Raw genomic sequence first — 14,162 nt, 5'->3', positions numbered from 1 at the left:
AGATTCTTGATAATTCATTGATTAAAAATACTTATTATATACTTATTATATATTTTTTTATTACTCATCCATGGGAAAGAATTGAAATTTTAAGATCCATCAAAGTAAAATGGTTTCGACCAAACATTTTTTCCTTCTTCTTATTTGTCCTAGTGTCCTTCTAAACCGAGGTTTAAACTCTCTAACCTTCTTTTTCCGCTGATATTATAAGATTCAAAAGTAATAACAAATTTGTTTATAATAGTTCAATGTTTAATCATATTATTTTGTTTACATGTTTTTATCATAGTCCTAAGAATCATTGATCATTATATTTATTTAAATCCAACATATTCGGATTGGATATTTAATATGCATTTACTTTAATATGAGCATTTGTTAATCGAAACTAATTTGTAGCATTGCATATGTGTCTGATCTCTCCTTCAACACCGACCTTCACCCCAATGGTACCCATCTTTACCATGGCTTCAGCAAAATCCACAGCAAAATTCGCTTTCGAACTCCCGTTATTGGCCAAATATGAATCAATGATTTTCTTCATATTATTGTCTTGATACAAAACAGAGTCTGATAGAATGACTCCTTTGCCATTTTTGATGTTCTGCAAGATTTGGTCGTCGAACACAAACTGGCTTTCCCAATCCAACGGAATTCTGACATTAACATCACCACCTTGTGGACACTTTGACCTCAACACTTGGAAGAACTCTGGGTTTATCGTGGGGTCTTGAGCATCTAAACGTGGGTTAACGAAGAAACACGCTGTTGTGCCAATAGTATGTGCACCTATAAACATGAATAAAATTAATTATAAACGGGAAGGATTATACTATACAATCTTTGGCTTGAGGAAATATATACAGATTTCGATCATAAACCTCCTAGTTATTTAAACAAATGAAAAAAAGTTAATCAAGTTGTCGAGATTATTAGAAGTACCAGCACTAAGAAGTACAAGATCTTTATCTGAAAGCCCCTTTTCTCTGAATTTGGATTTCAAAATGTTTATGGAATCTTGAGCATCTGGCAAGTTCGCAGCGTTACTCAACTTTGCAGTGTTACCATCTCTTCGTCCTGTTGGAACCTCGTAAAAAGGTCCTTTTGCCTGTTTAATAATATTCAGTATCAGAGTTTTATACTTTACCAAGAAACTATATAATACAATTTTGGATAAAAAGAAGTCACCAATTTTTCCTTTATATTTTAATCCTCTTGACAAATTTTTGACAAATATAAAATGAGTAGGACTCAATTTGTTGAAACTAATCAAGTGTTACCTCAGCAACAGCATCTCTAGCAGCAAGAGCAACGATGTCGGCGCAAGACACAACGCCCGGACACTGACGTTCAAGCTCTGATTTGGCTTCGTCTATAACATCAAAACCTCCCACACCAGCGTTACCCCCAGCAAATCTCTCGTCATCATTTCCTTCGTGTTTTATTAGAATCGACCCATCACAACCCTCCAACATATATAAACCAAACCAAATTATGTCAGCTAACTCGGAACAAAACATCATATGATGTAAGTGTAAGAGAAGAGATAGATAATAAATTGTCCTTAATTTTATGTTAGATTTTGGAATGGACCTCGACAAAGCAATCGTGGAAATGGAGACGGAGTAAGACAGCAGCATTTCCGGGGTCGCGGGTCATTGACTGTTGAACAGCGTTACGGACGATGGATTCTGCTGATGGACATGTTTTTGAGTAGAACCCAAATTGGAGTTGTGCCTCTGAGAGACTGAATTGATTATGAAGAAAAAACAAAACTATAAATATTGCAGCACTGATCATTTTCGGACTAAAGAAATTATTTGATGTACTCTCTCGTACAATACGGCTCATTTTTTTTATGTTGCTTGTTTAAGGTAAGTTGCAAAGTTTATTATTTGGTCTGTATTTATATCCATAGAGGAGGATTCAATATAATAAATATATATATATATCTTTTCATATTTTTGACTTTATGTCATTCATTGCATATAGCTGTTACCGCGTAAAATGCTTCCGATAAGTGACAAACCTTTTAATTCGATTTTGTAAAAAGTATTTTAGTAACTTATAAACAAAATATACTAACATGCATATTCGATAAAGTACATTTCTTTCATTTATTTTTTCCAAATAATGAGTTCTTGTTCCACCACAAGCCATAACAATAAATAATAACACAAAAATAAAAATAAAAATAAAAAAGTTCGAGTTCTTGTTCCACCAGAAGCCATAACAATATATAGTAAAAAGACAATATATAATAGTAGATAATACATAGTAAATCAATTTTTTACTTCCAATTTTGGCTGTCTTTTTCTTTAAAACTAGACAATATATGGAAAGCTAATTATAAATATTTCCTTTGACCATAAACAAAATTTAATAATTCTTTTTTATAAATTATATAATTTTGAATGGAAAAAAACTCAACGTGGATAATTTAGAATAACGTGGCGAGTGTTAAAGCTATAAAACTGCATGTGCAATAAATTAAAGAGATATATACTGAAATCCATCGTAACGTCTTTTGTTTGCTCTGCAAATTGTCAATGTGAATATCACAAAAGCTCAAACAAATGACTGCACATGGCAACAAATTTGATAGAAGTGTAAGTAGGTGTAACAAGTGATCGGATCGGATGAATATTCTTTGCATGTGAACGACTCTCGCTAGAAGGTTTCAAGAAAACAAGGTTAGCTTTGTCACGTGAGGAACACGTGCAAGCCGGTTTAATTCTGATTACAGCCAAGGATTTTTCTTGTAGTTTTGCTATTTCTGTATCGTCTTCTTTCTTTGAGTTTATAAAACAGAGAGGCTCGATTGAAAGATTGTAAGAGAGAGAGCGAGATAGAAAGTTAAGTATGGTACTATGGTAGATGGAGAATGGGCTTTGGCTAACGGTCACGGTTATGATCAGAAATTTTCTGCATTTAAAAACTGTCACAATTGTGAGAAATAAAAAAGAGGAGAGAACAACAACTGATCAGGAGACTGACACTTGGGTACTGATCTAGTGTTTCACGAAGCTCGTATAAGGAACTTTAATTAAGACAGTTGAAAAAAATTTTTATACTAAATCAATTAAAATTTGGTAAGGTATAAGAAAGATAAAGATGTAGCTACAAGATATCTCATTGAAGAAAAAATAAAATTTCTTGAAATTAATTGCATTCTTTTGTATGTTTTTATATCACAAGGTGACAATGGCTCAAGTCTTTGAACTGGCGGAGGTCTTGGAAACATTAATTTGGTATTTTCATTGGAATTTGCTCTTTATTTTTCAATCAGCATCACTATTAGTATTTTTATTTGACATCAGCATTAACTATTTCAAAGTTGTGCTACATTTTTTAATAGTAACATTTTATTTGTAATAACGAAATTATTATATTAAAAAAATGTTATATTTTACGCTTGTAACAAAATAATACGAAGAATTGGGCCCATCAGATATTTCATTGCAAGATAAGAGCTCAAGACCAAACCTGAGTGTAGGAACGGGAATAATCCTCCGTTTATGTTTAGAACAATAATTACTAATTTAACGGAAAGATAAGCGATTTGCATTTACGTTATTTGTACACACAAAAATTACACTAATACATTTTATGAATATCGATTTTTGAAAAAAAAATACACATAAAGCCTGTTTACATAGTCAAGATCGTTTAGAAATTCTATATTTTTTCGTTAAATATCAAGAAAACGATGAACTTATAGTCATAGAGATTCGTTTAGAAAATGTATTGCAACAACAAATACCTGATATTTGCCCGTATCTAAATATCTATCATATATACATTGACAAGACGGAATAATGTACCCATGTTTGTAACGAAAAATACAGAAGTTGGTGGAAAATGAGCCAATGAAACAAAAATAAGAAACGAACAAAATGATGAATTGATGGCACGCGAAGAGAAGAGAGTTAGAAAGATGCAAAACATATGTTATGTCACTTTCCTTTGATATCCACACTCCCAACCTCTCTCTCTCCCTTTCCAATGACTAGACCAGACACATTTTAGTTCTTGCCCCCTTTTCTCAGACCATTTTTTTCACTCACTTTCCAGATTTTCCTTTTTTTATTTCTAAATATAATTGAGTATGTAGTTTAGAATTTTGAAATGAAACCATCATTTTCCGCACTTTTTTTTCGTTAAATATCATTTTCCGCACTTGAAGCTGATTTGATTTTATAACCTACCCACAATATCCCACTTCTATTCATTTCTTCCCCTTTCCTCGATCCCATGCGCTTCGTCTTAGTCTTCCTTCTCATCATCATCTACCTTCTTTTTGCTATATTTTTCTCAGGTATATTTTTCTTTTAATATTAAATTTTATACATATTAATGAAGACCTCATACATTTTTTATTCACAACTTTTCATATGTATACTATGGTGGTAACCTAAAGAGACGATTTTTTTGTTGGTAAAATGTTAAAGAGAGACTATGTTAATTAATTTAAATATAGAATGAACGGAAAACATTACACGAGAAAGAAACTTGCTTATTCCAAATTTCTTTGTCAGATTTATGTGTGTACTTATATATACAGACAATAGAAGGTTAAAAGAGGCTTTAATGCCATTACACATTGGGAAATATAATCATATCTAAACGTTGTTTTATAATATATCCTACAGAACTCTTGTCTTCATGTTAATATGAATAGTAGGATTAGTTAAGATTATTTATATTAGGTTAGACATATAGGACGGAATCAATAATCCCAAACTTTTGTGTAGCCTTTCGTTGACAAAATAATTTTATTTCTTTAATGAGAAAAAGGTTACGTATGGCTTAGTTTTTGCAATTGCCAAAAGGTTAAAGGCTAAAGGCTTTTAAGCTTTAAAGCAAAAGGCTAACACTGTAAGTCTCCACCCATTGCGCTAATATCATTGAACTTAGATTCTATGAGGATCTCCTTCCCTTTCTTTTACACAAACACACACACACACACACACATCTATATACACAATATATGTATATATGTATGTAATACTGTAAGAACGTGAATATATTAACAAGACAATTATCTTTATATAGACTATTTGCTTCTATTATAATTGGCATATTTTAGTGTTAGTACAACTGCAACAAGATCATGACAATCACTATGGTCAGAAGTTCCAAACATTTATTAGTTTCAGACATGTTGGCTTTCCATAATTTTATAAGACGAGTAAAACTGTACTATATATATTTTATTTTATTTTGAGACAGATACTAGAAATTATGATTTATTAGTGACCCATCAAATTAGGTGGCTTTGATTAAAAAGATTTAAATCTGAATTATTTTCATCTTGATTGTTATCCATGTATTCGTGGTAGATTTTGGCCTAAATAGAAATTTAGTTTTCCATTATAAAATACACCAGAAACAACAAGATTAATCGTAAGCAAGAGAAGAAAACAAACGAGTTAGGGGGATAATCTGGGGGAAAGCCTATTTTGACAAAGCACAAAGTGTGAGAGTTTGTGGATAAACACATGCTTTCGATTAATTATTTTGTCCGAGTTTGCTGCAAATTAGTTTATTTCTTAACAAACTGGTAATGAGTAGTTTTCATCTGTATTTCATAATGTGTTGATAAAATAACTCTATATCAACGAAATTATTTATCCTCGTCCGTCTCTATTTCATATTTCGGCACTGGTTTTGTAACAACGAAGGTATATCCGTCTCTATTTCATCCTATTTTGGCACTGGTTTTGTAGTAACGAAGGTATATGTTGATTTGGTAAAATTTATATTATATATGGTACAAATATTATTCTACTCCTCATTGCGGTAATTGGCTATGAACAACACTTTCGTTTCTCATTGTAAAATTAATACACCAAAAGCAACAAACTTAATCATAACCAAGAGAAAAAAAAAAAAGAAAAAAAACATAGTTAGGTAGATAATAAGAGGGTGAAAAGCCTACTTAGACAAAACACTGGATACCAGGACTTGCGACTTGGGTATACAAAATGGCTTATTTTTTCTTGGTTACCATTATTTATTTTTATTATAGACTCTTGAAGAAAGAGTTATGCTTCTTTTTTTGTTTAACATCAGAGTTATACTTATGTAGTTATGTTGAAGATGAAGGTCTTTATAAGTAAGAAAATTGTTACAGTAATTTATTTTGTTATAGATTTATCGGTATTATTTATGCCAAACCATAGTAAATTAGAAATCCGCCTCATTTTTTTTTTTTTTTTAAAAAGAAGCTACTCTGCATCTCCTAATCTATGTTATAACATAATCAAAATGTAAACAGATGTGTGTTTGGGATTAGGGTTTAAGATTTTTTTTTTTCAAAACTATAGTAATTAATTAGATATAGACTTTCCAAAACTATGGTAACTCAACTGTTTTTGCGATATATATTTCTCTGTTGATTGGTAAGAAAAGTTATACAATAAATAAAGAGAAATAATGCAAATAGTGATATAGAAAACTATTTTATGAACTTATTCTAAAATATTACTTTTTAAAAAGTTAGAACAATATGAAAACTATGATATGTCATTATATTAATTATGATGTATACGCAAATAACGAGTAAACTAGGGGTAATCTCGTCAACAAGTCCCTATATAACCCAACACACACAAACGCATTTGCACATAACTTAACCTACACACCTTAACCAACAAGAAAGAAAGAAGAAGAAGAATCAAAGCAGAGATCGAAGATGATAACGGGAAGCGAATTCTACAAAGTGATGTGTGCAATGACACCACTCTACTTCGCCATGTTCGTAGCCTATGGATCGGTCAAGTGGTGGAAGATCTTCACGGCGGAGCAATGCTCCGGGATCAACCGTTTTGTCTCCGTTTTCGCCGTCCCAGTCCTCTCTTTCCACTTCATCTCACAAAACAACCCTTACAAAATGGACACGATGTTCATCGTCGCCGACACTTTGTCCAAACTCATGGTCTTCGTTTTGCTCTCTCTATGGGCCGTTTTCTTCAAATCCGGTGGTCTCGATTGGCTCATCACTCTCTTCTCCATCGCCACTCTCCCTAACACTCTCGTTATGGGCATCCCTTTGCTTCAAGCCATGTACGGTGATTACACTCAGAATCTCATGGTCCAGCTCGTTGTTCTTCAATGCATCATTTGGTACGTTCTTCATCAGAATTATTTTTTTATCTAAAGCTTACTATTATCTAGTTATCAATAATTATGTGTTAAAAAAAAATTTGTATGTGTTTCTTTGGTTGGTTGAATTATTTTATAACAATTATATGATATTAAATGTGTGAATATATGCATGTGTAGGTATACTCTACTACTCTTCCTCTTTGAACTCCGTGCAGCGAGGTTGCTTATCCGAACAGAGTTTCCGGGTCAAGCGGCCGGGTCCATTGCCAGGATCCAAGTCGACGATGACGTCATCTCGTTAGACGGCATGGATCCGCTTCGGACAGAAACTGAAACCGATATCAACGGTCGGATCAGGCTCAGGATCCGACGGTCCATATCGTCAGTACCCGATTCCGTTCTCTCCTCCTCTTTGTGCCTAACCCCTCGAGCATCAAACCTTTCTAACGCCGAGATTTTCTCCGTCAACACTCCTAACTGTTTCTTTAACGGCGGAGGAAGCGGTACGCTTCAGTTTTATAACGGTAATAACGAGATCATGTTTTGTAACGGAGATTTAGGCGGGTTCGGGTTTACTCGACCCGGATGTGGAGTTAGCCCGAGGAGGCTCTCGGGTTATGCTTCCTCTGATGCTTACTCGCTGCAGCCGACGCCACGTGCCTCGAACTTCAACGAGCTCGACGTTAACGGAACCGGTACGCCGGTTTGGATGAAATCTCCCGTCGCCGGGAGAATATTCCGGCATACTTCGTCGCCGAAGATGACGTGGGAGTCTGGGCAGAGACATATAGCCAAGGATACTATCAATGGTACGTTTTTCTTTTGAAAGATGTGTCGTTTTCTCGTTTTCGTAACACTGACACGACGCCGCTTGGTCATTTTCATCATCTTTCATGTATTAATTTAATTTATTATCAAAAGATTTTTCTATTGGTTTGTCTTTGTTTATAACAAAATTCGATGACTAGGAAAAACATTGAGAGACTCCATAAAATGCAGCTTTTCCAGATAAAAACTTAGCTTTTGTCTCTCCCTTTTTTTTTGTCCAAATCCCATACTAGATAAAAAAATTCATTCTAATTCTGCGAAAAATAATAATATTCTAAGCAATATTAATCACTAAATCCCAATTATGTTTTTGTTTTATTTTTTGTTGCGCATACTTTTCAATTTTTTTTTTTTTTTGGTAAAATCATACTTTTCAATTTTGTTAGCTTGATTATTTTTTTTTTTCAATAATGAAACAACATGATGAAGCATGTAAATAAAGCGGACCCATTATACCACCCGCAAAGTTATTATAATCAATAAAAATCACGAAAATGGTCAACAAGATGTTGACTTTTTGTATCCCACGATATTTTTGGTTCTCACAAGTCAAACTTTTTTTATCTGGGAGAGAGATACTATCATTTTCGTCCAGCACGTGTGTAATCATCAGCAAAACCGACGCCTGATTTTATATTTCTTTCTTTTAATTATCTGTTTCAATTAGTAAATTCCACAACTATTTACTAACAAACGACTTATAATTAGTTTCTTAAAAAAAAATATAAACTATATATTGGTGTCTGTATTGGCTGACTTGTAAATCTGATTATCTATGAGTACCAGAGAAGGAGATCAGCTTCAGAGACGCACTTAAGGCTGCGCCACCGTCTACGGCCGCCGGTGCTGCTGCTTCCATGGAGGAAGGAGCGGCCGCGAAAAACACAGCTCCGGTGGCTGCTATTGGCAAGCAAGAAATGCCAAGTGCCACTGTGATGGTGCGGCTCATACTAACTGTCGTGGGACGCAAGCTTTCTCGAAACCCTAACACTTATTCCAGCCTCTTAGGCCTTGTGTGGTCACTTATATCCTTCAGGTAAGTAAATTAACAGTTACTTACATCCGTCTATAATCCTTAATTTTGATTGTTAACTCTTACTGTCTTTTTTCTTAAAATAAATAATGAGCAGATGGAATATAGCGCTGCCAAATATAGTGGCATTTTCAATAAAGATAATATCAGATGCAGGACTTGGAATGGCCATGTTTAGTTTAGGTATGACTGATAATTCCCTACATGATAGCTAGATAAAATCATTTTGTTTATAAGTATATACAAATGCTCAACACATTCAAATTGACAGGTCTATTCATGGCGCTGCAGCCAAAGATGATAACTTGTGGGGTGAAGAAAGCGACAATGGGGATGTTGATTAGGTTCATCTCAGGTCCCCTTTTCATGGCTGCTGCTTCCATTCTTGTCGGATTGAAAGGTTCTAGGTTACATGCTGCCATCGTACAGGTAAAAATTGGTTCATCATATCTAGTATTCAGAGTTTGCTTCGATTTAGTATACCATAACATATATATATATATATTATATACCATCTGGCTATAGTTCTTTTTTCTAATTAATTTTGATTAATTAGAAGTATATTAGTGAACTCGACGAGGCCGATATGTTTTTGTTTCATGCATATAGGCGGCTCTACCGCAAGGGATAGTACCGTTTGTGTTTGCGAGGGAGTATGGTTTGCATCCAGACTTACTCAGTACATTGTGAGTTGCTCATTTTTTAAATCACTTTTACGTTTTGAAAAAATGTGGGATTTTTGATTAATGTGAACTTTTATATGTTTTTGTTTTCAGGGTTATCTTTGGTATGATAGTATCTTTACCAGTAACTATTCTCTACTACGTACTCTTGGGCCTATGATTCACAACGCTACGAGGAAATAATTCACACATGATCGATGAATAAAGAATCCGTGGAAATAGAGAGATTCGTGAGCTCTTAAGTGTTGTTACTAAAATGCTTGTGAGAAAGATTAACGGTTACATTGATGAATTGAAATTACCGGTAAATGGTTAGGGGCCGTGTTTTAAATTATGTATTAAACATTGATCATATATATGGAGGGTATGTAGTGACTAGAGGTTTAATTTAGGTAGGAATTAATCGTGAATATTATTTCCACCTTGATTCCTTCGAGCTGAATGATTTTTATGATGTATAGCGAAGTCGTGATTTATATAGATAGGAATCATCATGAAGACTCTTGTAATAGTTAACGATCAATATCAAATCCAATTATGGATCACGAGTTAATTTGAAAACAAAATATATATTTGAAATCTTAATGAAACTCTCAAAAAAAAAAAATAATAATAATTAAAATTTCCATCATCCTCCTATGACTCTGTTTCAACTCATAACAAATCTTACCGTTTACTTAGCGATATAGAACAATTAATTCGTAGTCTATATTAAGTAATAACTAGAAAACGTACAAATCGTATCAATAGCTTTTGATTATCTTATTTTCTGTCCTGTGACTCCAGCAAGAAATACAAGGGACGAGGAAACAATTAACTACACTCATACTCGTATCTTTGAGACTTGAGAGTGACGGCAAAGAATAGCTAATTATGGCTCCATATTTTCAAAATTAATTTTTTTTCAACTTGATGGCCAAGAATAATAGCGTTAACTGTTAAGAGCCAATAAAGACAAAACTGCCCGGAACAAAGCATTCCGTGGGTGCTGATCCGCTTTCTGCTTTTAGAAACACCACGGCGTGAGCACCAAGACTAAAGAATTAAGACCGGAGTTTTAGTTTAATTTATTGCACTAATTAAAAAAAATGAAAAGCAATCTGACGTGGATGAATTCTAACAACGCCAAGTGTAAGACTATTTGACCGACTAAGGCAAAACCAAAGCCGAAACCGCCCCTAGTAACGCCAAACCGAAAAATATCTATACACGATTACACGTCAACAAAATTAAATCCAGTGGCATTTCTGTTAATACACCTCTTCCATTTACCAGCTATAAAAATCACTTCTCTCCTCTCTCACAATCACAAATCACAAATCACACAAACAAAACTAAAGATCAAGTTAATAACCACTGTTGATAATGTCTACGACCGGACAGATTATTCGATGCAAAGGTTTTTATATCTTTTTTAAATTCTGGCTTTTCTTTTTCAAACAGTAATCCATCCGTCGATGATCGATTTACTCTCTGTTAATTAGTGTTTTTTTTTAAATGAGATTTGATTTTTTTAACCATACGGGTTCTTATGAACTATGATGATGCGGTTGATTATATTGAAATTACAAACGGTGTCGTTTTATGATGCTTGCAGCGGCTGTGGCATGGGAAGCCGGAAAGCCACTGGTGATGGAGGAAGTAGAGGTTGCTCCGCCGCAGAAACACGAAGTTCGTATCAAGATTCTCTTCACTTCTCTCTGCCACACCGATGTTTACTTCTGGGAAGCAAAGGTAAATTCTTTTAGAGACCCATAATTCATTACCAATCTCTGATCCTGAAGCTGAATCACAAATTTCTGAATTTACATTTTTGATTCCGCAGGGACAAACGCCGTTGTTTCCACGTATTTTCGGCCATGAAGCTGGAGGGTAAAAATCAATAAAAGGCCTAATCTTTTCTCATTTCGGTGTTTTAGTGGTTAGAGATAAAGATTTGTTTTTTGGTTGTGTAGGATTGTTGAGAGTGTTGGAGAAGGAGTAACTGATCTTTCACCAGGTGACCACGTGTTGCCCATCTTCACCGGAGAATGTGGAGATTGCCGTCACTGCCACTCGGAGGAATCAAACATGTGTGATCTCCTCAGGATCAACACCGAGCGAGGCGCGATGATTCACGACGGTGAATCGAGATTCTCCATCAAAGGCAAACCGATTCACCATTTCCTTGGGACATCAACGTTCAGTGAGTACACTGTGGTGCACTCTGGTCAGGTCGCTAAGATCAATCCGGCTGCTCCTCTTGACAAAGTCTGCATTGTTAGCTGTGGTGTATCCACTGGGCTTGGAGCCACTTTGAATGTGGCTAAACCAAAGAAAGGCCAAAGTGTTGCCATTTTCGGCCTTGGTGCTGTTGGTTTAGCCGCTGCAGAAGGAGCTAGAATCGCTGGTGCTGCGAGGATCATTGGTGTTGACCTTAACCCCAACAGATTCGAGGAAGGTATGAAGAATGATAATGGTCTCTGTTTTTGTGCTCTTCTCTAGTCTCCTTACTTACATTGAGGTTTGTTTATGTTATTGGCAGCTAAGAAATTCGGTGTGACTGAGTTTGTGAACCCTAGAGAGCATGACAAACCAGTTCAGCAAGTGATCGCTGAGATGACAGACGGTGGTGTGGACCGGAGTGTGGAGTGCACTGGAAGCATTCAGGCCATGATTCAAGCATTTGAATGTGTTCATGATGTAATCTTCCCTTTCAAATCGATTTCTCGACCAGACCCTTGTCATTTATCCCAACTTAATACATAAGATGTTGTTTTCAGGGTTGGGGTGTTGCCGTGCTGGTCGGTGTGCCAAGCAAAGACGATGCCTTCAAGACTCATCCGATGAATTTGCTGAATGAGAGGACTCTCAAAGGTACTTTCTTTGGCAACTACAAACCCAAAACTGACATTCCCGGGGTCGTCGAGCAGTACATGAACAAGGTAATGACAATCCCTTTCCTTTTTACAACATTCCTTGAAAAGTTTTGATCTTTAGAAAGATTATCAATGTTTTTCTTTCTGGTGATTTCTATCAACAGGAGTTGGAGCTTGAGAAGTTCATCACTCATTCAGTGCCCTTCTCAGAGATCAACAAGGCGTTTGATTACATGGCGAGGGGAGAGGGTATCCGTTGCATCATCACCATGGGGGCTTGAAATCCATTCTCGTACCAATGATGTCTACTTTTGTGTTTTAGTTGCCTTTTGTGTACTCACAGCAATAAACTAAATAAAGATATTCCTTTTGCCTTGATTTCGTGTGTGTTTTAACATTCAGAATGCAAACGAACTAACCGTAGTGACTCGAAAGACGTTTCGAGTCGCCATTCTCTTTGCTTCTTGCTCAAAGGTCTGCCTTTGCCTGCCTTCTCTCGGTTTACTCTAATATCTGCGATCCCCCAAACGCAGCTTTTGTCTTCCACATCGAAAGAAACCAGCCTGAAAATGCCATCACCTTCGGTCTCTGCTTCCTTGTTAGCGTACCTTACATACATTGGTCTGTCCTTGTACCGGTCCATGTCCTGTGGAATCCGTACTACCCTTTCGACACCAGGAGATGAAACCTGTGCACAAGGTTCAAGATTCTGTTGAGTCAATAGACCAAAATTTGTGAAAGGACCAACGTCTATATATGACTAACCTCTAGAGAGATATTGTCCGGTATGGACTTGGCGAGTTCAGCTTCAGACAATTTTGCTCTGTAGATTGTTGAATATACTTCAATGTCTTCCATTGTAGGAGAACCGGATTTGTTTGTGAGCCGCTCAATCCGCACTTGTATGGTGGAATTGGGTAGAGTCTTGAAAGCATAAATGCCTAAATCACCATTAAAGGACTCGCATACTTTCTCAGCTAATGCCAAAGCTTCTTTGTCCCACAATGTTCCAGCAAGCTCAATACCTCCTCCACCACCTCCATCTCCCGCCTTTCAAAGATCCATACATACATATATTATGCAAAAATTCCATCTTTCTTTCCTTACTCTCTCAAGTTAATCATGAGTAGAGACTTACATAGAGCTCTTCCTCACTCTCATTGAACTCCTCCTCCTCGAGATTAAAATCATCATCTCCGTCTTCATCATCCGTTAATAGCTCTGTAGAATCAAGAACATCGCCAGAAAAGAAACAGGGAGAGAGTGAAACTAGACTCAAGCTACATAAAACAGACCACAAACAGGGAGAGAGACAGAGAGAGGAGAGAGAGAGGACTAAGGGATGATTATTACGCACCGTCTAGAAATTCTTCGAGAAGAACATCCTCCTCCTCTTCTTCTCCTTCTTCTTCATCTTTGTTGTTTGTTAGCTCTTCTTCTTCGGAGAATAATTCTCCTACTTTGTTCGGTTTCGGTTCAACGGTACTCGTTTTCTTCTTATTCTTCTTTGCGTGAGTCTCCAAGGAAAATTTCGGCGCCCGAAGAAACGGCGTCGCCGGAAATCCAAAATGAAGATTCGGCGGCGAACGAAAACGATTGACGGAAAGACTTATGTCCAGAGGAGACCAAACTAAAATTCCGCGACAGGAC

General features: G+C 35.8%; 4 protein-coding genes across 5 annotated transcripts; 2 read left to right on the top strand and 2 right to left on the bottom strand.

Annotated features, from left to right (window-relative positions):
• Positions 1-273: 273 nt before the first annotated feature.
• Positions 274-1,859, bottom strand: LOC18008384 (peroxidase 13). The gene is made up of 4 exons (XM_006390063.2): positions 1,594-1,859; positions 1,281-1,466; positions 943-1,108; positions 274-789 (listed from the first exon to the last, which is right to left on the bottom strand). Exons 1-4 carry the CDS (start codon positions 1,849-1,851, stop codon positions 389-391), a joined length of 1,011 nt encoding a protein of 336 aa, XP_006390125.1. The 5' UTR covers positions 1,852-1,859; the 3' UTR covers positions 274-388.
• A 4,803-nt stretch (positions 1,860-6,662) lies between these two features.
• On the top strand, positions 6,663-10,168 carry LOC18008562 (auxin efflux carrier component 6). 2 transcript variants are annotated; one of them, XM_024151903.1, is made up of 7 exons: positions 6,663-7,128; positions 7,288-7,919; positions 8,725-8,974; positions 9,069-9,154; positions 9,243-9,400; positions 9,581-9,657; positions 9,748-10,168. In XM_024151903.1, the coding sequence occupies exons 1-7, from the start codon at positions 6,698-6,700 to the stop codon at positions 9,812-9,814; spliced, it is 1,701 nt and encodes a 566-aa protein (XP_024007671.1). In that variant the 5' UTR covers positions 6,663-6,697; the 3' UTR covers positions 9,815-10,168. The 2 variants fall into 2 exon arrangements, with proteins under 2 accessions (XP_024007671.1, XP_006390124.1); XM_006390062.2 differs by having other exon boundaries at positions 8,719-8,974.
• Positions 10,169-10,962: 794 nt separating this feature from the next.
• Positions 10,963-12,888, top strand: LOC18008436 (alcohol dehydrogenase class-P). The gene is made up of 7 exons (XM_006390060.2): positions 10,963-11,053; positions 11,252-11,388; positions 11,480-11,526; positions 11,610-12,094; positions 12,179-12,336; positions 12,417-12,578; positions 12,677-12,888. Exons 1-7 carry the CDS (start codon positions 11,020-11,022, stop codon positions 12,791-12,793), a joined length of 1,140 nt encoding a protein of 379 aa, XP_006390122.1. The 5' UTR covers positions 10,963-11,019; the 3' UTR covers positions 12,794-12,888.
• LOC18008648 lies at positions 12,859-14,158 on the bottom strand (the record flags this gene model as incomplete). Its single annotated transcript, XM_006390061.2, has 4 exons — positions 12,859-13,200; positions 13,278-13,562; positions 13,651-13,733; positions 13,870-14,158. Coding segments are annotated over 4 exons (954 nt in total), but the record flags the coding sequence as incomplete, so codon positions are not given.
• Between the last annotated feature and the right edge of the window lie 4 nt (positions 14,159-14,162).

This window comes from Eutrema salsugineum, unplaced genomic scaffold (genome assembly GCF_000478725.1).
Source record: "Eutrema salsugineum unplaced genomic scaffold, Eutsalg1_0 scaffold_9, whole genome shotgun sequence".
Lineage (NCBI taxonomy): Eukaryota > Viridiplantae > Streptophyta > Magnoliopsida > Brassicales > Brassicaceae > Eutrema > Eutrema salsugineum.
Note: the sequence above shows the minus strand (reverse complement) of the source record. Positions and strands in the feature narration are given on the sequence as shown.